General features: G+C 42.5%; 1 protein-coding gene across 1 annotated transcript in view; it reads right to left on the bottom strand.

Annotated features, from left to right (window-relative positions):
- Nucleotides 1–211: 211 nt before the first annotated feature.
- The window catches only part of LOC124775180 (ras-like protein family member 11B), a 393247-nt gene continuing 367777 nt past the window's right edge, over nucleotides 212–25681 (bottom strand). The window contains exon 6 of the mRNA XM_047250020.1: nucleotides 212–550. Coding sequence (XP_047105976.1) covers nucleotides 212–550 — 339 coding nt within the window. The remainder of the gene's footprint in view (nucleotides 551–25681) is intronic.

The raw sequence follows: 25681 nt of genomic DNA, 5'->3' as shown, positions 1-25681 counted from the left end.
GACTGGGTATGTTGCGCTCTTGCTTGTACCACATAAACAGGGAAGTGGAGCCGCCGCCGCTCATTTGGGACACATGTCTAATAACAGATGTCGCACACGTGCGCACATGTGCAGCACTTCCGCACGGCTGCACACTGTGCAGCGTCTGGCCGGCCCTGGTGTAGAGCGGAGAGCAGGCGGCCCTGCAGGTGAACACCGGCAGCGACGGCCGTCAGAGCGAGGCGGTGGCGCTGAAGGTCTGCCTCCGGCGCAGGACGCGCCGCCGGTGGTGCAGGTCTGCGCCGCGACACACGACGACGCTGCCGCCGGCGCCGGCGGGCACGCAGCTGACGCTGTTCACGTTGGCGGCGCTGGCGGCGCGGCCCGCCTTCAGCGTGCCCAGCATCTTGGAGACGGAGAACTTGCGCGCCGCCTTGGGCTGCGCCAGGCGGATCTCGCGCAGCAGCGACTCGAAGGCGGCGTACAGGTCGCCGCTGTCCTCCGCCACCGACACCTCGTAGAAGGCGCAGCCCGCGCGCGCCGCCGCCCGCCGCCCCTCCTCCTGCTGCACCTGCAACCAGCGCCACTCACTGTATCTGTACCATGTAGTACGAAGGCTACGTGATTACATTTGTAAGAATTTTTAACACTGTGCAGCCCTGTCAGCAACTGTGATAATTGTAACACGTAAAACGTCAGCCTCAGTTGCAAATAGAAACCAATCTGTACCCAGGTTTCAGCCAAAATAATTTGACCTTCTTCAGAAGCCAGTGACACTAAACTATTGCATGCCAAAGTTTGGCCATGTCAAGTATAAAACTGTAGCACAGTGGTAACCAGTCATGCCTACGATGGATCACTGGAGCCCAATGTTGGATCCGGAATCATGACATTCATCGAGCCTTAAGCGAATCTTACCTCTCAGACAAGGTCAAGGAGAAGGCTCGAACCTTATTTCGGAAGGCGGCCATGATACGCGACAGTACACCACAACTCACCACAGTACGTACGGTAGAACCCTTACGCAACCACAAATATAAAGTACCGAAGGCGATAGTATTAGAGCCTCCGTAAATGATATCCCTACGTAATTCTCCATAATTTAAGGACATAAAGTCCTTTAGCGCTTCTACACACATGTTTTCAAACACACACGAAAAGCAGTGAGTTAAAGGACCCTTCTGTGTGCCCAAACTAAAGCTGAAAGCGAAAATTTTTACCCTTTCTATTCCCTACAGAAGTAAAAATCAACGAAGTTGATCAGACTTCAGCACCACCACCACACCAAAAAAGAAAAAAAATAACCAGTCATAAATCTACATTACTTGGACTGAGGAGAAACAGCAGGCCCCACTGTGCGGACGAGGTCGGTAGGCAGCGAGAGCTGCGCCCGAACTAAACCTTAGGTCCGCGCAGTGGGGCATGATGGTTCTCTTCAGCACAAGTAATGCAGATTTATGACTGGTTACTATGGTGCTACAGTTTTATACTTGACATGTCCAAACTTTAGCATGAAATAGTTTAGTGTCACTGGCTTCTGAAGAAGGCCGAATTATTTTGGCTGCAGCCTGCATACCGATTGGTTTCTATTTGCAACTGAGGCTGCCGTATTACATGTCCAATTATCCAGAATGAGATTTTCACTCTGCAGCGGATTGTGCGCTGATATGAAACTTCCTGGCAGATTAAAACTGGGTGCGGACCGAGACTCGAACTCGGTACCTTTGCCTTTCGCGGGCAAGTAGAGCACTTGCCCGCGAAAGGCAAAGGTACCGAGTTCGAGTCTCGATCCGGCACACAGTTTTAATCTGCCAGGAAGTTTCATGTTCAATTACATTCGTAGGTGAGCCGAGGCAATACAGGCTGCGAAACTACTATCGCTCTAACCCGGCTGGGCAGCCGGCCAGAGTGGCAGAGCGGTTCTAGGCGCACCAGCCTGGAAGCGCGCGACCGCTACGGTCGCAGGTTCGAATCCTACCTCGGGCATGGGTGTGTGTGATGTCCTTAGGTTAGTTAGGTTTAAGTAATTCTAAGTTCTAGGGGACTGATGACCTCAGATGTTAAGTCCCATAGTGCTCAGAGCCATTTTGAACCGGCTGGGCATCGAGTCGAACTAGGATGACAGGTACATGTATTTCATTCTACGCTGCTTCAACTATTCCGACAGAAAAAAATCGCTACAGCATGAAATAATCAATGTAGAGTAATTAAATTTCGAGATTACATTTGTCTAGATAACATATTTATGTGATCAAGTTGGCAAGACCACACGTTAATACAAGCGCGAGATAAGCCATTGCAAATGTGAAATGCTGGTGCATTAACAACCAGTGTAATTGTCAGAATGTTGAATGCAAGCATGCAAATCTGCAGGCAGTATATTTTACAGGTGCTGCTTGTCAGTTGATGAACTGGAGTTCCATGCCTGTTGCACTTGGTCGGTCAGTACAGGAAATGTTAATGCTGTTTGTGGATGACGCTGGAGTTGTCGTCCTGCTATGTCTCACATATGCTCGACTGAAGATAGATCTAGTGATCGTGTAGGCCAAGGCAACATGTCGACAGTCTGTAGATCAAGCTGGGTTGCCCGCCCGGGTAAGCGCGCGGTGTGACGCGCTGCTTCCCGAGCGGGAAGGCGTGTTGGTCCCCGGCATGAATCCGCCCGACGGATTTGTGTCTAGGTCCGGTGTGCCGGCCAGCCTGTGGATGGTTTTTGAGACGGTTTTCCATCTACTTCGGCGAATGCGGGCTGGTTCCCCTTATTCCGCCTCAGTTACACTGTGTCCGCGATGTTGCGCAAACATCGTTTCCACATACGCGTACACCATAAATTACTCTATCACGCAAACATCTGGGGTTACACTCGTCTGATATGAGATGTTCCCAGGAGGAGGGAGGGGGGGGGTCCACTGGCAGCCGAACCGCACAATATCCCTGGGTTCTGTGTGGGGTGGCGGTGGGGTGGGTGGACTGCTGTGGCTTGTTGCGGGGCTGTGCACCACTGAGGGCTACGGCGCGACGAAGCCTCTCTGTTGTTTCTAGGTGCCCAGTTTAATACATACATACATACATACATACAAAGGATGTCGCGTCGGTCGTCTGCTGCCATAGCCCATTAACGCCAAATTTTGCCGCACTGCCGTAACGGATACATTCGTCGTACGTCCCACACTGATTATTGCGGTTACTCACGCAGTGTTGCTTGTCTGTTAGCACTGACAACTGTACGCAAATTCCGCTGGTCTCGGTCCTCAAGTGTAAGTCGTCGGGCACTGCGTTGTTCGTGGTGAGAGGTAATGCCTACAATTCTCTTCTCGGCACACTCATGACACTGTAGATCAGGAAGTATTGAATTCTCTGACAGTTTTCCGAAATGGAATGTTCCATGCGTCTAACTCCAACTACCATACCCGCCCCGACTTGATACATACATATGTACAAGTTGGGTTACAACACTATTATGTCGACGAGCGTCATCCTGTTGGAAAACATCTCGTGGAATGCTGTTCATCTATAGCAGCACAACAGATCGAATCAGCAGATAGACTTACAAATTTGCAATCATGGCGCGTAGGATAACCACGTGAGTGCTCGTGCTGTCATACGAAATCGCACCCCAGACTATAACTCCAGGTGTAGGTCAACTATGTTTATCACGCAGACAGGTTGGTTTGTAGCCCTTAAATGGTCTCCTCCTAACCAACAGACGGCTGTCACTGGCATAGAGTGAGAACCAGTTTTCATCAGAAAACGCAACAGATTTCCACCCTGCCCTCCAGTGTGCTGTCCTTTGACACCGCCGAAGTCTAACATGATGGTTGTTTAGGGAGAGTGAAATACACGCTACAGGGTGTCTGGCACGCAACTGTTCTTGATGTGACCGATTTGTAACAGTTCTTTGTGTCACTGCGGTGCCAGCCGCTGCTCAAAGTGCTGCTGCAGATGCAGTACGATGCACCAGCGCCACAAGTCAAACACGACTGTCCTCCTCGGCAGTGCTAGGTGGCGTCCGGAACCCGGTCTTCTGGCGACCCTACATTCTCGCGACCACTGCTCCCGGCAGTCATGTTTAGTAGCTACATTCCTGCCAAGTCCTTCCGCAATATCGCTGAAGGAACATCCAGCATCTCGTAGCCATATCACACAACCTCATTCAAACTTAGAGAGATGTTGATAAAGGTGTCTTTGTCACCTTAAAGGCATTCTTCACTATTATCAACACACCACACCCAATCTCAAGCTCATTGACGCTCACGACAGTTACGCTGTGTACTTAATGCAAACCTCTAGTATTAGCGGCGGCCGAAGTGGCCGAGCGGTTCTAGGCGCTACATTCTGGAACCGCGCGACCACTACTGTCGCAGGTTCGAACCCTGCCTTGGGCATGGATGTGTGCGACGTCCTTAGGTTAGTTGGGTTTAAGTAGTTCTAAGTTCTAGGTGACTGATGACCTCAGAAGTTAAGTCCCATAGTGCTCAGAGCCATTTGAACCATTTTTTCAACTATTAGCGCCACTTTATGCTGCTGGCGGGAAATTTGGATAGACATTTCTTTCAGATCTGGAAACTCGCCTACCAACTTTCGTTTATGCTGCACAACTCCTACATGCTGCTGCTGCTGCTTCTGCATATGTGTGTGTGTGTGTGTGTGTGTGTGTGTGTGTGTGTGTGTGTTTGTGTGTGTGTGTGTTTGTGTGTGTTCCTCACAGCGTACAAACGCTAGCGGCTCACTCTGTCTACCCCGATCGCTAACGACTAGTGTAGATCACAGTACCCTAATATTAATATAAATGAACACTGAAGGATGAGCGGAGGCAATGTAAGGCAGGTCGCCTCAAAGCAGTGGTTTAAATACTAACAAAGAGATAGAGGGGCTGGCCAGTACTTACCTCAGCTCAGAACAGCCGATAGATACACACAAAACAGAACCAAAAATTTTTTACGTTCCTAGCTTTCGGAACAAATGTTCCTTCATCGGGGAGGAGAGAGGGGAAAGAAAGGGAAGAAGGGAAAGTAGATTCAGTTACTCACAACCCAGGTTATGTTGCCCCGATGAAGGAACATTTGTTCCGAAAGCTAGGAACGTAAAAAATTTTTGGTTCTGTTTTGTGTGTATCTATCGGCTGTACTGAGCTGAGGTAAGTACTGCCCAGCCCCTCTATCTCTTTGTTAGTATTTGTTTCACATCTTTATATGACATTTTCCATTAATCATTCAAAGCAGTGGTTTATTTGACGTACTTTGAGCGGGTATTTGTGTAAAAAAATAAGCAAGATATATATAAAGTACCGAATTATTTACTGCTAATTGTGTTAGTTAAAATACAAAACTTGAAGGCAGTCATGACTTATAATAATATTGGCTAGCATTTTTTGTGTGATAGCCTACAGTCACACACTGTTCGTCAGGAGGAAAAACAGGTGTGTGGAATTCACCGTGACGTTATTATTCACACACGGTTATGTTAAAATATGTTCCGTTCATATTTATCACCATTTTGCAGCATATCCTACATTGTCTTTCATTTATAATGTCAAAGTGTCCGACCTGATAAATTGTAGTAATACTGGCAACCATTTTTTTGACTCTGCTGCTAATGGTCTTCTCACTACAGTGTACAGACCTTGAATATCGAAACTCACGTAATTGGAATAATAATAAAAATATGTTTTGCCATAATACCCACATCTGATCCTTTCACTGCAGAGCATAGACATACAATGGAGAGCAAATTGCATGAGAGCAACGGGACCCAGTGGATATTGGCCGAGAGCAGCAGCGCATTATTAATAGATCGTTCGGACTCCTTTGAACACATCGGGGTTATGGTTCTGTCATCACAGGGCACTGAGCTAGAATACAGAGTAAATTGGCTGGGAGCAGTGGGGCTCCACAGCTATTGGTCGAGAGCGTGATGACATGATCAATCGAGTTCAAAATGGCTCTGAGCACTATGGGACTCAACTGCTGAGGTCATTAGTCCCCTAGAACTTAGAACTAGTTAAACCTAACTAACCTAAGGACATCACAAACATCCATGCCCGAGGCAGGATTCGAACCTGCGACCGTAGCGGTCTTGCGGTTCCAGACTGCAGCGCCTTTAATCGCACGGCCACTTCGGCCGGCGATCAATGGAGTCCTCGATGACTGGCCAAAAGCACAATTGTCTCAGCACCAGAACAGAGATTCCTAGAACGTTGACATTAGAGGGTGAGGCGAGGGTGAGGTCAGTGACCTTCAATCTAACAAGCACAATTTTGCCTTTGGAGTGTATGACATCAGTAGAATGCCTAGTATGCTGACGCCAATAACCTCTACTTTGGGATCAAGTTTCGCTTGTTTTCTCATTGATTGCTGACGTAGGCAGCAAGTAAAGAATGACAATTTCTGAGATATCATTGATACCATTACAGGGTACTAACTCAGATCGGTAACGATATGGGTGGAAACTGAGATTGGCCTTCTACAGGGAAGCTTCCTGGAATTCGCCTGAAGTGATTTAGGATAATGCAGGAGGCCTCAATCATGAAGGGAGGGCACGAGCCGATTGTCAAACTCAGCAGTTCAAAATGGTTCAAATGGCTCTGAGCACTATGGGACTTAACATCTATGGTCATCAGTCCCCTAGAACTTAAAACTACTTGAACCTAACTAACCTAAGGACAGCACACAACACCCAGTCATCACGAGGCAGAGAAAATCCCTGACCCCGCCGGGAATCGAACCCGGGAACCCGGGTGCGTGAAGCGAGAACGCTACCGCACGACCACGAGCTGCGGACAAACTCAGCAGTATCTTGCCTGCTTAACAAAAAAGAAGTTTATTTATGATACACGATATCCTGGTCTTTGAATTCTTCAGTTGTCTGGCCATGACATTACTGAGGATATGTATAGTGCTGCAAATCAAGTTGATATTAAGTCGCTTACTGCCAGAATACCTGAAGGTAAACATGCAAACGACGCTTCGAATGCAAACAATAAAAGACGAAAAATTCAGAAATTAAAAATGACACTTCAGTATTTTATGAAGTGAACTATTTTTAGCTCTAGAACGAAAATGCAAGTTTCGCAGGAGAAATTCTGTAAAGTAGTCGGTAGAGCACTTGTCCGATTTAGGTAAAGGTCCAAAGTTCGAGTCTCGGTCGACAGACAGTTTCCTTCGACCCACTTAGCAAACTGTCAGGATTAATCATTTGATTTTATCCACCACGATCCATCTATAATACCAGATGGATCAAATAGTATCCACCTCGCAGGTAGATCAGATCGGGTTTCTATTAACGGTCACTGAATTTAGTTCGATCAGGCTGATTCACTGGGCTATATCAACTGGAATTGCTTTAGGTCAATGCAGCTGATATGTTTGTTAAAAACTTCGAATTCCACAAGGAAAAGTATTCGAATGAAGTTAACAGAATTGACAGTTGAATAAATTACCTGGAAAGTATGCCTTAAGAAAATGAAGTGTGAATTTGTTTATCTGCAAGAAGCAATATAAAGGATGTAATTGCTGTCAGATTAACAAGCTCCTGTGAAGAGGAAAAGGTCATATTTACTTTCATTTCTAGCGTTCATTACCTGGATAAATATTACAGCGTTCTTTCGTGCAGTATATCGCTAATTAACGTTCTTAAATTACGTGTTGACTTATGCTGCTGACTCTGTTCATTCTCTTAGGAAATAATGTAGCGCTGAGTAAGTCAACGTGTGTACTTCTGTGAAAAGTTAGCACTGATCACTTACTGTACAATACTAACAAACGACGATAATCTCAAATATTATTTATGCTGTTACAAGGAAGCGTCTAGTTTTTAGTCGTCGTACAGTTAAAGAAGAGATTTATTGTTACTGATAAACTAAGTATGGAGACTTAATAGTGACCATCGGCAACGATTGTGATATTTTGGTCTAAAAGTAAAGATTCTTATTTGATTACAAAATTAAATTATCGTACCGATTAGCTATGCAAGTGAGAATTAACTCGAGACTAACCAGTGATAATGTAGTGTTCAGCATATTATTCTACGGAACGGAATATCTTAAAAAAACTAAATCAAGGAACTTCGATCCCGTCATGATTACAACATAGTTATTACAGTACCTTACTGGTAATTTTTACATTTTTCGAGTTCAGGACCCACACAAAACGTCTGCATTTTTTACAGAAATATGTATTACGATTTAATTATGTGAGCATTAGCAGGCGAGATTTAAACATACTCTATTTTTTGCGTACATTTACAGAAGGCAATGGAGCTGTAGAAACTCCCAATACAAAATATGACATGCCGTGAAGATCTAAAAGAGTGTAGATGAAGAGAGATCGATTTGTAATGCGCTGGTGGATAAACGGAAATAATTGTGTTCGTTTTGCGTTTCACGCCGTTATAGTCGACGGACAGAGTAAGAAACAGATTATTCTTGCTCGAAAATTAGGGACGTTTTTTACGAAGATATTCTATTATGGATCAACTGTTATAATGTAAGCAATAAATTATCAAGTTTGGAAAAGTTACGCAAGTATACTGATGATAGGTTAGATTATTTAACACGAATTAATGCGTGGGCCCAACGCAGATGGTAAGCGCTCAAAATTATAACGTCACTCGTAAACTTCAAATTTTTATCTCTCTTCTCTCAACTTAAACACCTTCTCCAAGTTTTTCTTTGGTTTTCTTTACTATTTGCTCAGTGTACGGATTAAATAACATAGGGGACAGTCTATGGTGGTGGAACTAAGTGTGTTCTGGTTCAGTCTGTACAGTGGCTAGATATTCCTCTCGCACCCATTGATGTTATCAGTGACATCATAAATGACATCAACCATTGTTATCTGATTTCTCCCCCTCTCCTCCTCCAAACCTCTGATATCAAAATACAAGATGACGGCCAAAGATGGCTGACCTAACACTATTACTAAAAGTATAAAATGCTGAGGAATTCAAAAATTGTGGGAAATTGGTAATCAGCCAATAGTCCTTAGTACAAATGGGTAATAAATTCAAAAAATCCTAGATGGGCAATCATCATACTGGATTTTACCTAGCCCTATGATGTCAGAATAAACGATGGCAGTCCTAGGTGGTGAATCTGAGGACACTTGCACAGTCTGCATAGTTGTTAGATTTCCCAGCCCACTGGCGCAACCTGCGTGGTTCCCAGATCGCTATCTAAGCGAGGATGTCATATGTTGGGGATACTGTCAGAGCCTGTATGGTTGCCAAGTCTTCCCATTTCACTGGTGCAGTCTGCATGATTGCTAGGTCACTTGTCGTAAGTTTAGAATACCAAGAGCTCACTTGCTATAAGTTGAGGACTGTGTGCTGTTTCAACATTTACAGTGTGTGTGTGAGTGTGTGTGTTTGTGTGTGTGTGTGTGTGTGTGTGTGTGTGTGTGTGTGTGTTGTAGTAGTAACAGTAGTAGTATTAGGATAGGAACATAGTCTTTATTAAACTAATGCCACACTAGGAGGGCCACTCTAGCACCGCTACCACCGCCCCTGTAGCACCATGAACAGGTCCATTATGATCGCCAACAGGTACTGCACTTTGTGGGTGTTGTGCAAAGAGCCAATTAGGCAACACACCTTGTGATGCAAGTACCCCACTGAGCACAGTGAAGACTGAATTATAACTGTGGAATGACTGTGTGTTGTGGCCAAAGACTACTCCATCTATTATGCCCTAGCTGTGTGGCGTCACTGGTTCTCTAGTAGTTAGTGTGGGGTAGCATACCAGATGCTTGCATCAGAAGTGTATACTGTGAGATTCCAATTACTGTCGTGTCCACGCCTGCAGAACATTTGTGACACTCGTATTTTCCCGGTTCTATTTCTGGTTGATATAGAAAACCTCTTACTGGCTTTTACCAGATGCATTTCAAAGACCTTAATCATGTTCCAATTTTAGTAGTGCACAGCAGCCTATTGTTATGTAGGAATGCAATGGCAGCTATTTCTGGCAAACGTATTTATACACCAGCATCTGTAAGTGCTTCACTGTATATTTCTAAGTTACCCCCCACATACGCATCAAGTTTGGCACAAAAAATTCACTGGTTTCGACACAAAATTCTGTTATTTCCAAGCAAAATTCACTGATTTTGACAATAAATTCAATGATTTCGACACAGAATTCACCTACTACGAAACGAAAATGAAAAATCCTGGTGCATTCTATATTTACGTTAAATTCTGCGAAACAAAGAAGTAAACTACACTTCTCTGTAGCATCTGGTATGCTTGAAAGAAGCTCTTTCTGTTTATAGGAAGGATAATGGAAGTTTAACGAACTCTCTTCATCGAGATCATCAGTGACAAAATACTAGCTCATAATGATGAAGGTATAAGTCAGTAACGACCTTGCTGAAAGAAGCTATTTTGTTATGGCCACCAGATTCGTCAGAGAGCACATCTGCGTCACTAGTGAACGTCTGCAATTTACAGGAACCGTCTGACATCTGATGCCACTTACTCTGGAAACGTGCAAGGACTTGGAAGCCCCCATTCGTTAGACGCTCTATCTGCTGACAATCATATACCGTTATGTGGAGTGCAGTGTAACAGCTCCTCACTGACTGGGATTTTAGCATAGTATTGGGTGTTTCAGAGCACACCATAAGATTTTTTCAACATTGTGTAAGGTTTATAGCTACAAGATTCTAGTCTGGTGAAATTTATGACAACTTCTGTCACGTCTGTAAAGGTAGTGTATGCTGTCAGTTAACTACTAAACATATATACCGCCCACATCTTGAACCACGTTCTTCCCAACGTCTCCGTCAACTGTTTACACTCCCGTGGAAGGAGTCTGTCTTTTGACATCATTCATTGCTGGTCGCTCTGGTGTTCTGCCCTCTGGGTTTCCCATGAGATACACACCTATCGATGGATATATGCCTCTGAACTGCTAGTCTTCTGCGATGCTTGTGAATGTGTTTACTATGTTGGCGTATATCTTTGATCGAAAACCTGTGACGTTACTATGCTGGTATATATGAAGGGCTTATTTTAGTAGTGGAACAAGTCAATTACCTCCACTTTTCTGCCTATGATGCTTCTGAAATTAATGATCCAAACCAACAGAAAGAAGGTTCATCTCTAGCAAGAAGCCATATGCTTGAATATTTCTGGTATCTCAACTGCAGATTTTTCAGCGCTCATTTAACTTTAGGACCCTGTATATCACAATGAACATAAATGGACTTGCACCACTATCGAAATAAGCCCTTCATATCTTTCAGCGCAAACCTGTGACGCCACTATTCATCTAGTCTGTAGAAAGGGAAGACTTTCTTCAACCAAAAGTGTCACTCCATTACGTCTAGAATTATTCGTGTTGCTTGCAGGTAAAAGACATTCACAGTACTTCTGTCGAGATACTAATGGCAAGCTTAGGAAAGAAACTTTGTGGACGGATTGAGCGATTGCTCTAGGTTGGATGCAAAATTACGCAAACTGCTGGAAAATCTTTGTCCGGAATCTAGTAGCGAAATCATGAACAGCACATCTCCACCTGAATGGTCCCACTGTCCTAAGCAAGACAGTCCCACAGCTGTATTCTCAGGACGCCTACCTGTGAAATATCAACGTTCATCTTCATTACAGTGATACTTAAACTTCATGGCTCACGGATCCTCCCGAAGTCCAACATCAGAAGACTGTACAATTCTTGAGACATTCAGAGATTTGGATGGTACAAAAATATCCAGTGATCCTCGTATCCCTCAAAGAAGCGGTCTTTGACTTCACAAGGTACAGCTGTCTTTCGAAAATACTATGCAATACTGGATGGATTCTGCTTTTTGTGACGAATTCTTGACGTAGAAATGTCATCAGCAGTGACTTAATAGTAGTCGAAGTGCAATATTCTAGCATTATCACGTGCGAACAGAGATGAAATTTTGCCATATAAGGCAGACGAAAACACACCATGCCATCAAACAGAAGTCCTACACCCCACCGACCGATGACGATCACGGAAACCTTTCACAGTGCGCTCTATAAAAAAAAATACTATATTGATCTCTACAACTATTGGCAAATTTCTGTTGTGCCAGAGCCTGTCTACAACAAAAATCTGTATTAGTGAAAGATACTGCACTCCATGATTGGACTGCCATTAGCCTGGTCCCAACAGGCCATGCAGCAGTGGCATCTAGACCCTCGAGTTCTCAATGGATGTTCGTGAAAATTCTTATGCTGCATCTATTAGCAGCTAGTGCATAGATGTCTATTGGGTATCCACATTCCAAACTGGGTCAGCGAGCACTGTGGAAGTGAAATTAAAGATAGCTCAGTGTCCTCCTTAGGAGGGGTGAGGCTGTGCCTTCACGTGGCCAGCGTATGGTGGAATGGGTGAGTTGGCCGAGTGTAGAGTCCTTGGGTAAAAATTTGGGTATTCTTAGACTTGAAGATACAGGATGGATGATATGTGGGAGGACTTGACTTCAGAAAGGCACTGACGGAACATACATTAATAACGGCGTTAGGACATTTACATTCTTGAGGTGTGCACTTTGATCACTGTTAACGAATGCTACGTTGCTCTCTTCACTTCCACTACTAATCATACTGACCATCTAGAACTAGCTTTGGGTGTGGCTACTGACAAATATCTACTGTACCAAAGCCTATCTACAGCGAAAATCAGTGTTAATTAGAGAATAATATTGTCATCAGTCAAAAAACCTGAATGATCGTCGCTGTACAGCTAGTTTTGAATCTATTTGAAATGTGCTCTGCAGTATCTAACCATCAAGTGTCCATACTTTAGTGATAGGGAAAGGACTATGTGCTTCCACGTAATCCTTTATTTCTCTTGTTTCCAAGGTACTGACGTGAGATGTGCTTTAGTGGCAGTAAACCATTCCGCAGCCAGTCACAAATGCCAATGATCTAAATTCTGTTTGTATGTTTTGCGGAAAGAATATCTACATGTATGCATACTTGCTTAGAGTATGTTGGGATGAAGTGTATAAGGAGACCAATGCGAATATGAAATTCTCTAAATTCTCCATATGATTTCAAATGAACTTTGAAAAAGCATTTCCAAAAGTATGAATGTCTGTATCAACATCTCACAAAAACAGATGGATAACAGCAGGTATTAAGAAGTCCTCCCAAACACTTAAATACCTTAGTTCCATGAAAAAGAGTCGCAGTGATCCAGAATTCTTGAATTTCTATCATATCAGTGATATTTCCAGAGCAATTAGAACAGGCAAGAGTTGTATCTTTATTTAAGAAAGGTAATGCAGAAGACACAGAAAATTACCAGCCAATTTCCCTGCTGTCACTATTCTAAAAAATAATGGAAGCAGTTATGATTGACAGATTAATGAATTATCTGAATAAATACAATCTTTTAAGCAAATCACTGTTTGATTTCCAAAGTGGCAAAAATACAGAGTCAGCCATAGCAGAATTCACAAAGGTTGTAAGTAATGCTCTTGAGAAAGATGAGTGTGTCACAGGCACAAAAAGATCTATAGGAAGGTGCTGATTGCTGCAAAAAAGTCATTTAATGACAAAAAATATATAATGCAGAGAATAAAAGCAAAGCAGACTGGGATGTTATAAAAAAGGAAACGGAGTGAGGCAAAGAAACCCAGAATAACATACTGCTAAGGCAGGGGATAAGGTAATAAATGATCCATAATACTTAGCAAACTATGTAAACGAGCGTTTTTCAAGTATTACAGAAAAGTTGCAGCAAAAATTGCACAAAACAAATATAACACTTGTAAATAATGTTGCACTAAATACAATGATGTTACTTCCAACCACAGAGAACAGAGAATGAAGTCAATAAAACTGTTCAAAAACCAAGAAATAAAAACTCAATAGGCTTAAATGAGGTACTAATGTGTGTACTGAAACAATGCATAGAGATTATACGAGGCCCCTTAACAAATATAATAAGTGAATCCTTCACATCAGTGATATTTCCAGAGCAATTAGAACAGGCAAGAGTTGTATCTTTATTTAAGAAAGGTAATGCAGAAGACACAGAAAATTACCAGCCAATTTCCCTGCTGTCACTATTCTAAAAAATAATGGAAGCAGTTATGATTGACAGATTAATGAATTATCTGAATAAATACAATCTTTTAAGCAAATCACTGTTTGGTTTCCAAAGTGGCAAAAATACAGAGTCAGCCATAGCAGAATTCACAAAGGTTGTAAGTAATGCTCTTGAGAAAGATTAGTGTGTCACAGGCCCATTTTTGGATCTTTCTAGGGCCTCTGATACAGTTGACCACAAGATTCTATTAAATAAATTATAAGCATTAGGAATAACAGGGGTGACTAATGACTGGTTTCGATCATACTAGCAGGTAGGGTACAAAAAGTAGAAATAACACATACTTCAAATAGATCTAAACATTTAGTAAAACACTTATCAGAACCAAAATACATTAATATAGGGGTTCTGCAAGGTAGCATGTTAGGACCAATACTGTTCCTGATATACATCAATGACCTTCCCAGTGGTGTTACTCATGTGAAAAAATTCTCTTCGCTGATGACAGCAATATTATAGTCGCTGAGAAAACAAGAGATTTCTTTGCACCCTTGCAGAGAAAGCAAATGAAGCTCTCAAGGAAGTTTATGATTGGTCAATAAGCACTAAAGTGACACTGAACATAAAGAAAACTAATGCCATGAGTTTCAGTTTGAAGAAGGAAAATGATAATGTTAAATTAAATGTAGATGGTACCTCTATATACTGTGTAACAAATGCAAAATTTCTAGGAATGAATATTGATTCTCAGTTGAAGTGGTGTGAATACACAAAGGTAATTGCAAAAGGAATGTCATCAGCATGTTATGCCCTTATAATCCTATCATCAGTGTGCAACACGCAGTGTCTTATCGTTACATGCTGTTCATATGTCCACTCAATTCTTAGCTATGGCATTCTTTTTTGGGGAACAAATGCACAAAATATGAACACAATTTTCAAACTCCATATAAGAGCCATAAGAATCATAACCAAAAATGGTAGTCTAACTCATTGTAAAAATCTGTTCAAAACACTGGGGATTTGAACTGCTCTGTGTTAATACATTTACCAGTCAGTTCTACACATCAAAAGTAACATTGGTAATTACAGCACAAACTGTTCTGCCCATGACCATGGAACAAGAGCTGTACTCAACTTACATTTTACAAGAAAAAATAAACATAAAACTCAAAACAGCAACTTCTACCGAGGAATAAAACGATACAGTAAGTTACCAAAAGAGATAAAAGAAATTGCAAAAATTCACTTATTTAAAAAGGCAGCTAAAAAGTACCTGTTATGCAATAGATTTTATAAATTGAAGTATTACTTAGATAAAACAGAGTAGGGGTTTTGTAAAAAAATGTTGTACAAATAAATAATTATAATGATTATAAAACATCCAAAATTCCACATAATACCTTCACACTATGTTTTTTCGTTCCTTTCCTTTTTCTAGAAAAACTTACTCCCAAGCTATGCATTGTACAATACTAACACCTCTTCCTCTTTCTGAGCTCAACATCTCACTCATTACAGAGGGATGCTGACTCAGTTTTTCAGGATAACAAATGGGAAGTTGCAGAATAGAAAATGGCCCAGAGATCACCAGTGTGTGTATGGGTATTTGTGTGTGTAGTCAGTGAAGTGTTATGAAACAATGAATGTATAGTGTGTGCATTGACTGATAGTGAGATATGAGTGAACAGTGTGGCATTACATTATTTAATAATGTGGTATCGATATCTAGGATGCCACTGTGTAGTTTCCAGTTAAGTTGGCACTACGACAGACGACGACAGCGCCCTCTAGCAGGAGCTGTTCAGCTCTACGAGCACCACTGTAGATTGACCCCATTTGATGAAGAGCAGACAGCCAGGACACTTCGTTTCAGTTTCGCACCTACGTACAAAGTTATGTATGCCTCTGTAAATATTCATACACCAGTAAACCACTTTTACTCACTCGCAGTACCGACGTGTTTTACCTTTTCCTGCTCCTACCCACGCGCCGCCTTCCAGGCGGGATACGAAAAATAAGTTATTTGTAAAAAAGTGTAGTGTACAAGGACAAATCTAATGATTGTCTCTAACTAGAAGTCTGTAAATGTATGTGTATACGAATTATATTATTTTAAATTGGTCTAAATTTGTAAGAACTTTGATATGTCCTATATCCTTGCAAAAAGAGATCTACAGATGAATAAAGCTACTACTACTACTACTACTACCACTACTACTACTAACTACACATCAGGTCACGATTGGCTTAAATACGTGAAACACAACGACAGATCTCGCCCCCATATCCGTATCCAACTTCACACACAGCAGTTGTGACAACTGCTGGTTGCCCATGCAGTGGTCAACACAGAAATATGGATATACCGAAGTGCTTTCACATGTTGGAGTGTTGATAATGTCGACAGAATAGCTCCCATGGTTTTGTTCCAGAAAAGTAGTCTACTGTCCACTTTTAAAATTGGAATGTGTTTAAGATCTTAGAAATGCTTCTGATGAAAGCTGATAACTGGTTTCCTATGTTAGCTGCAGAGAACAGGGAAGACTTTGGCATCACAGAGATTCTACAGGTCTAGACATTACAGTTACTGGAATCCCACAGCATGCACTACTAGAACATGGATCTGGTCTGTCAGGTTATGTTAGCTGTTAGAGAACAAGTGACATCACACAGCTGGGTCACAGCATGGGAGGCAGTCAGTGGATCCAGTATGCCCAGCATGTTATAGTTACAAATTCCACTGCACTCAGTGGTGGCCCAGTATGACAAGGTGTATTGCCTAACTGGCTGGATGTAAGTGCCCATGAGGTCGGGTGGCTGATGGCAGTCGTAGCAGTGTGACGTGCACATCTTCTCACTGGGCACAAAGGCACTAACAGTGGGGGTGTGAATTACACCTCCCAGTGTGACATTTGTTTCTGTAAAGATGCAGTTGTTCCCATCCTATTACACAGAAACTAAAAGTGCTTAAACAGCACACAGTTTTAAACTTACAACATGTCAGCTCTTGAGACCCTACATTTAGCACAAGTGAGTTGGCAACTATGTAGGCTATGCCAATAATCTCAGCTCCATTACACTGGATCTCCATCTTGGACTGAAACATCATAGGGCTGGGGAAAGATAGTAGCACAATTGCACATTTTGGATTTTTGAACTTCTCACCAATTTGTACTAGAGACAACTGGTCTACTTTGAATTTCCCATCCTTTTAAATTTCTGATCATTTCACACCTAGGGCAATTGGGCTACAGTAGGCATCTTGGAACTTAATCTTTGATTGTGAGGTTAGAGGGAGGGGGAGGTGTGGAAGGGTGAGAAATCTAGCAACAACGCAAGATATCATCGATGACTTCAGGGGTTGGGGGCAGGGTGGAAATCTGGCAACAATGTAAACTGTGCCACAATTTTCTTAAACCCCCTACTGGCCGTCTTGAGATCTCAACAACTGTTTCCCTCTCATACTCTTTGTCTCTTACAACTGCCGTCGGACTTCTGTACAAATTGTAAATAACCTTTCACTTCTTGTATTTTAGACCTTCTACTTCCCGAATTTCGAAGAGTGTATATCAGTCAACATTTTCGTAATTTTTCACTAAGTTTACAAAAGTTATACAGTAGTTTGCTTTATTTGATCTACCCACTAGGAGAAGTTGTAAGGTCAGTGGTACCTCACATGTTTATATATTTCTCTAGAAGTGAGACCGTTCTTCGGCAAGGTTTTCTTCTACCAGTTCCTCCATTGTTCTGTAAATAATTTATGTCATTGTTATGCAACCATCACTTATTAAACTAATACTTCGGTAAAATTCACAACTGTGAGCATCTGCTTTCCTTGGAAATTTCTTCTTGAAGTCTGAGGATATTTCCTCTAGCCACTTATCTTGTGTACCAGGTAGAATAGTATTGTCATGGCTGGCTATCTCAAGGATATTAGTAGTTCTGATGCAATGTCGTCTACTCCGGAGGCCTTGTTTCGACTTTGTGTTTGAGTGCTCTTTCAAATTCTTCTCGCAGTACCACATAACCCAATTGATCCTCGTTTACTTTCCCTTACTTTCCTACGATATTGCCTTCAAATTCAGTGAACTAATAGAGCTTCTCCATACAAGGTGTGCTAGAAATTTTGCGACAAAGTTCGACGGGTTGTTAGGGTTTCTCGAGGAACAAATCGAGTACAGCAACCTGTGGCCGGAAACGTCAGTCGACAACACTACAAAGCGTCGAAATTATAGGCACCGGGACCTGATACTAGGTCACTCCTTTGGCAGCAAACTCGATTTTGTTCTTACTGATTACGAAATCCTGAAGAGTCCCCGCCAGGAGATCCGAATGGTGGACTATTTCACCACCAAAAAATTTTACTCTAGAGGATGTCATCATCATTTAATCATACACCATGGTTGGATGTTCTCTGGAAAAATTACAGCTGCAGTTTGCTCACACTATTGCTCCTGCAAGTACTGAAAAGTTTGCAGGAAACACATGTTTGTCTGATCTCTCCACAGATGCATCTCTATTGTCGTTACTTTGACGGTAGGGCTAAATGTATGATTGACGATATTGTGAAAGTAAGTGTACTATTATGGTGAAATATGTAACTCGTAGCGGAATATTCGCGGCATTGACCACTGGTCAGAGGTTCAGACAGTGTGCTTGAACAGGGATCGAATTTTGTAGGATGGAATACAGGCTACGATTTAAGGGCGCGTCCACAAAGATAGTCCGTTCATCGAAGATATAGGGGAAAAATGAGTGAAGTCGCAAATTTTTGTACGGTTGTAGGAGGGAGTGTCATGAACAGCATACTAAAATTGCCCACCGGTAGGATGTGAGCATGATGGGGAGTGTGAGGGGAGGCATTTAATGTACGATCTTATAGTTTTTCTTGAATAACTTGCAAACCATGGCTTCTAGCGAAAATGTTTCCCAGTACAAAATTAAACTACATTAAATTTCCTACAGAAAAGGAAGTCCACTTCCTTTTTTCGCTAAGACTAATAGTTTTTCTGTTGCTGGGGAAGGCAAAGTCGTAAATTATTAAAAATAGTTTTTTGGTGTTACAACATTACAGTTTACTGTTAAAGGAAGTGGGTTAAGAACAAATATTAAATATGTGCACCACGTCTAAGTGCAGTAGGGCCATTTCAATGGATAAAATGTTTCCTGGGGTGTAACGGGATGGAAGGGCGGAGGTGGAGGGTACGCGGCTGGAAGGTAGAAGCGAAAGGTGAAGTAGGTCGTCGGATTGTGGTCATGCAGTTCCGTCTGTCGTAGATCTGCAAACTGAAGAGCATGCAATTGTTTACCCACTATGTCCACTCCACTACGTCACAGGAAGCATCTACAGGGTGTTACAGAAAGCTATACAGACCCTCTGCAGTGCGTCTTATGAATCACTGGTGACGTAGTGCGCATAAGTACCCAGGGGATGTTTATTTATCACAATGTGCATTAATCCCGCAAGGAATAAATATATGCTGCTCGCTTTTCATTTTGCTGACACAGCATTTGCGGTCCAGTTCTCTTACGTGAGCATACAAAATAACTTCACTGAGCTTGCGTTTATATAGTGGAGTTGTTCTCAGTTTATCAACGAGTACTTATTTGCAGTTAAGTGAGTGATTATGTAAAGCAGTTCAACAGCTGGAGATGTCAACTGTCTACCACACTGAAGAGCCTGTCGTAAGTGTAAGAAGCTGTCAATATGTATTCGACAAATTCAATTTCATTGTCTCACCTATCGGTGGCTGGGATATTTTTCACAGCATGAGAGGTATCAAGCCTCGGATCTCTCAACATCTGATAGACTAAATTGTCTATCTCTACAACAAAATTAGGGCATCTAGGTGTTGTAGAGCTTCAGATACTTCAAGTCAAGTAATGCGTTACAGCAGATTTCTGCTGCACCATTCCATGAGATATACCTCCAACTTGGAAAATATGTTGTGGATGCGTGTCACGTGGCTCCACTCACTGCAGCCTACTCTACAAGCGCGAGAAGCTCCTGAGTGGAAGAAATTTATACAGTGTTCCAACAACACATTAAAGGTAAGAAACGTGCAGTAAGTTGCTAGTCATTCATTAACTCACCACCAAGTGACTACAAACAGTTACACGACTTCACAATATACACACTACTGGCCATTAAAATTGCCACACCACGAAGATGACGTGCTACACACGCGAAATTTAACCGACAGGAAGAAGATGCTGTGATATGTAAATGATTAGCTTTTCAGAACATTCACACAAGGTTGGCGCCGGTGGCGACACCTGCAACGTGCTGATATGAAGAAAGTTTCCAACCGATTTCTCATACACAAACAGCAGATGAACGGCGTTGCCTGGTGAAACGTTGTTGTAATGCCTCGTGTAAGGAGGAGAAATGCGTACCTTCATGTTTCCGACTTTGATAAAGATCGGATTGTAGGCTATCGCGATTGCGGTTTATCGTATCGCGACATTGCTTCTCGCGTTGGTCGAGATCCAATGATTGTTAGCTGAATATGAAACCGGTGGGTTCAGGAGGGTAATACGGAACGGCGTGTTGGATCCCAAAGGCCTCCTATCACTAGCAGTCGAGATGACAGGCATCTTATCCGCATGGCTGTAACGGATCGTGCAGTCACGTCTCGATCCCTGAGTCAACAGAGGGGGACGTTTGCAAGACAACAACCATCTGCACGAACAGATCGACGCCGTTTGCAGCAGCATGGACTATCAGCTCGGAGACCATGGCTGCGGTTACCCTTGACGTTGCATCACAGATAGGAGCGCCTGCGATGGTGTACTCAACGTCGAACCTGGGTGCACGACGTCATTTTCTCTGATGAATCCTGGTTCTGTTTACAGCATCATGATGGTCGCATCCGTGTTTGGCGACATCGCGGTGAACGCACATTGAAAGCGTGTACTCGTCATCGCCATACTGGCGTATCATCCGGCGTGATGGTATGGGGTGCCATTGGTTACACGTCTCGGTCACCTCTTGTTCGCATTGACGGCACTTTGAACAGTGGACGTTACATTTCAGATGTGTTACGACTCGTGGCTCTACCCTTCATTCGATCCCTGTGAAACCCTACATTTCAGCAGGATAATGCTCGACCGCATGTTGCAGGTCCTGTACGGGCCTTTCTGGATACAGAAAATATTCGACTGCTGCCCTGGCCAGCACCTTCTCCAGATCTCTCATCAACTAAAAACGTCTGGTCAATGGTGGCCGAGCAACTGGCTCGCCACAATACGCCAGTCACTACTCTTGATCAACTGTGGTATCGTGTTGAAGCTGCATGGGCAGCAGTACCTGTACACGCCAACCAAGCTCTGTATGACTCAATGCCCAGACATATCAAGGCTGTTATTACGGCCAGAGGTGTGTTCTGGGTACTGATTTCTCAGGATCTATGCACCCAAATTGCGTGAAAATGTAAACACATGTCAGTTCTAGTATAATATATTTGTCCAATGAATACCCGTTCATCATCTTCATTTCTTCTTGGTGTAGCAATTTTAATGGCCAGTACTGTAGTTGACGATAGACAGCAGCAAAGTACCACACTTACCAATCGAATTCCATTCCCCGTTACTGATGACCTCATACTTGCAAATTACTGACTTCTCAGCCATTGTTTATAGGAACATATTTTAGATACGCAGTCACAGAACAACTGCAAATAAGTACTCATTTAATAAACTGAAAATAACTCCACCATATAAACTCTATCAGAGTGAAGTTATTTTGTCTGCTCACATAAGAGAACTGGACAACAAACGATGGGAAGTTACTCAACTGAAAAGCGAGCTGTGCTCTTCGTGGTGGAAGTTACCTCTCTCGAGGAACGCGACAGCTGCCGTACTAGATGACTGAGAATCCGTTTTTTCTGAGCATTGTAGAATTGTGTGCAGAGATTAACACAGATTCTGTCCATATACGTTTCTTGCGTTAGTATTACTAGTCAGTCATGTCTGTACTCCATATAATGTTAACACATTTTGCAGAAAATAAATACCCCGGGCATGTCAGAGCATTGGGTGAGTAAGAGATCGTTTAAGGCTGAGCACAAGTTCATTTGGACACCATGAAGAGGGAAAGTGGCCGTGGCCATGAAGAGGAAATAATCACAGCAGTTACCTGAAGAAGCAATTAAGTAACGAGTGAGATCTGATCACTCCTCCCGATTGTGGTTCCTATTTCTTAACCACTGCACCATATTCGATTTGAACACTGACATTTCTTGGTTTTTAGCAGTACTCTTCCATAATTATTATTTTGGTGAATGCAAGCCACGCGGGATTAGCCGAGCGGTCTAAGGCGCTGCAGTCATGGACTGTGCGGCTGGTCCCGGCGGAGATTCGAGTCCTCCCTCGGGCATGGGTGTGCGTGTTTGTCCTTAGGATAATTTAGGTTAAGTAGTGTGTAAGTTTAGGGACTGATGATGGCTGAAATGGCTCTGAGCACTACGGGATTTAATATCTGAGGTCATCAGTCCCCTAGAACTTAGAACTACTTAAACGTAACTAACCTAAGGACATCACACATATCCATGCCCGAGGCAGGATTCGAACCTGCGACCGTAGCTGTCGCACGGTTCCAGACTGAAGCGCCTATAACCGCTCAGCCACACCGGCCGGCAGGGACTGATGACCTTAGCAGTTAAGTCTCATAGATTTCACACACATTTGAACATTTTTTTTTTTGTTGAATGCAAGACAAAAGTCTAACGACTCGTTTCGATTTCTAAACAATCACCTTCCGAGCATAGAAACTTATACAGCAGGTAAAACGCCAAAAGTAAAGTATGTGTGTGCTATGCCACTACACGGTAGTTGGTGGGCGTGAAATGCTTTGTACATCATGTGACACTACGGCACTATTTGTCACTATAGGATACAGCTTTACTTTCGTATTCCTTTTCATGAGTTTGAATTTTTTCTTTATTTCCTTACTAAACGTGGTTAGTTTCAGTATTATGTAAACATTATTAAAACATGAGAAATGGATTTGTTATAAAAGATCAAAAAGAAGTTTCGTACCTTTTTGTCTGGCGCACCCATGTTTTTGTAAGTGGCCAGCCAGTTACGTTTCCCTGTCTTTCTTTTAGCTCATGTATGGTTTTACAACTGTTTTCATCCCAGGTATAAGACCTTCCACCCTTTCTCAGGTGCCTCCAAGAGTATGAGCTAAGAGTGATAGTGTGGCTCAACGAGAGTGACGTACTAGTGACTGAGTGAGTGTCATTTTATAGATTTCTTCCTCACTGTGTGCAACAACTTTAGTGATTTTACCCACATTCGTTTATTTTTATGAGTTTAAGCGCGCTGATAACCTCTCTGTTAAGTGCCAATAAGCTCAAAAACACATACTCACAGTACCTTTGTGTAGTAGTCACGCTGGCAATGCCGTTGTTTGCTTTGGAGAGTCAATGATATTGTGTGAGTGGGTTAGGGAATCTCTTGAAGTACGCCATAGAACAGAAATATCTCTGGAGTGAGCATTCGCAATGGCAGAATTGATTTTGCGTTGCCAACATACATTGCCACTGTGATCACGTGATCTCGGGACAGCATAGGTTAGACCACAATGCGTAGTACAGAGAGATTCCCTTCGTAGGTGCTGTGGATTTGGTATAGGCGTTTTGTAGACACCGTAATCATCTGCACTTGTTGCCTAGGATATAGTGAGGTCTTAGCTTTGCAGAGCAAGATGAACGGGCTTCACACTACGGCACCATGACCTCAGTGTACATTTGTGCTGTCCTTCACGTCGCGTCAATTCGCTTAGCCCAATACCAAACGGCGAAAATAAGGTTAAGCTTTATTACTTATGTTTTTGATCAGTTTTGTTTGTTAAAGTGCTGAGAAGTGAAACAACAATTCAAAACATCGTCATTTATTTGTTAGGGAACCTATACATTGGGTGACCAAAAAGTCAGTATAAATTTGAAAATTTAATAAACCACGGAATGATGTAGATAGAGAGGTAAAAATTGGCACACATGCCTGGAATGACACGGGGTTTTATTAGAACCAAAAAGAAAAACAAAGTTCACAAAATGTCCTACAGACGCGTGAAAGATCTCATGCGCGCGTCGTTTGGTGATGATCGTGTGCTCAACCGCCACTTCCGTCATGCTTGGCCTACCAGGTCCCAAGACCTTAGTCCGTGCGATTATTGGCTTTGGGGTTACCTGAAGTCGCAAGTGTATCGTGATCGACCGACATCTCTAGGGATGCTGGAAGACAACATCCGACGCCAATGGCTCACCATAACTCCGGACATGCTTTACAGTGCTGTTCACAACATTATTTCTGGACTACAGCTATTGTTGAGGAATGATGGTGGACATATTGAGCATTTCCTGTAAAGAACATCATATTTTCTTTGTCTTACTTTGTTATGCTAATTATTGCTATTCTGATCAGATGAAGCGCCATCTGTCGGACATTTTTTGAACGTTTGTATTTTTTGGGTTCTAATAAAATCCCATGTCATTCCAAGCATGTGTGTCAATTTGTACCTCTCTATCTACATTATTCCGTGATTTATTAAGTTTTCAAATTTATACTGGCTTTTTGATCACCCGGTACATACAGAAAAGTCATACAGTAGCTATATTGGAATGAATGAAGGCTGTTTACCTTATCCATTATTTTTTTAAGTAACTAATAATGTCATAGACAACTGCGTTTTTCTTCTTCGTTAAAGCTGACCATTTTACTAAAATTGTTATTTAATTGAAATTGCTTAGTTAATATATATTTATATACATTGTGGGCATAAAACTCTGTTCTGCTGTTGTAAAACCTAAATAATTTTTCGCTTTCAGATATCTGACCTCTCTTGTACACTGCATCGAAAAAATATCCTCGTCGTTATGGAACATTGTAATTTGCCCGGAAACAAAGCATAATAATCAAATGAAGTTAAGAAAACACAAAAACTACTACTATAACATTTGTAGGCGTGGTGGAAATAGATTGACTTAGGTTGTTAGCAGACGATGATACCGTCAAAACTTATGACCCTCGAAACCTCGACGTGCCCCGATGTGACATGATGGACCTTTAAACGGCCTCTGTAAAGCCCGCATTTGAAATGCATTGTGAAATAACTTTGACATGTCGCGAATTGACACTAAGTAACGTGACAGGATGGCCGTGTGAAGTGGCCTTAAACAACGTCGTCCCGAGACCACGTGACAATTCCAGCTTAATGTTGACAACGTGCTTACCCCAGAGATATGTCAGTTCTACGGCGTACAGCGAGACGATTTAACTGCGAGTAAGACATGTCGCAAGAGTGTGTTACCTCGGCGCACTGACTATCCCTAGAGCAGTTTCTTATGCTTACCAGAGGCAATCCGAATTTCAGAAGATACAGAACTCTGGTGATTTATAATAAGGTTTCAAAACGATGAAAAGGAAGAGTACTGTAGGACGACAGCACGCGTAAGAAAGTTTGTTTTGAGAAGATACATGATTCTTGCAGTTGTCGCCACTGAGCTCCTACTTCGCGCCTACAGCATCTCAGAATGAAAGATCGAACCATTTCACACTTTGCTTTGAGTTATTGGGACAATATAAAATTTCTGCGAACTTTAGTCAAAAGTCTATGATTATCATCAGCCAAGGTCACTTTCACGTATAACGAGGTTCTGTCATCTGTTG

This window comes from Schistocerca piceifrons, chromosome 2, assembly GCF_021461385.2.
Source record: "Schistocerca piceifrons isolate TAMUIC-IGC-003096 chromosome 2, iqSchPice1.1, whole genome shotgun sequence".
Taxonomy (NCBI): Eukaryota; Metazoa; Arthropoda; class Insecta; order Orthoptera; family Acrididae; genus Schistocerca; species Schistocerca piceifrons.
This window is presented reverse-complemented; position numbering and strand designations above follow the sequence as displayed.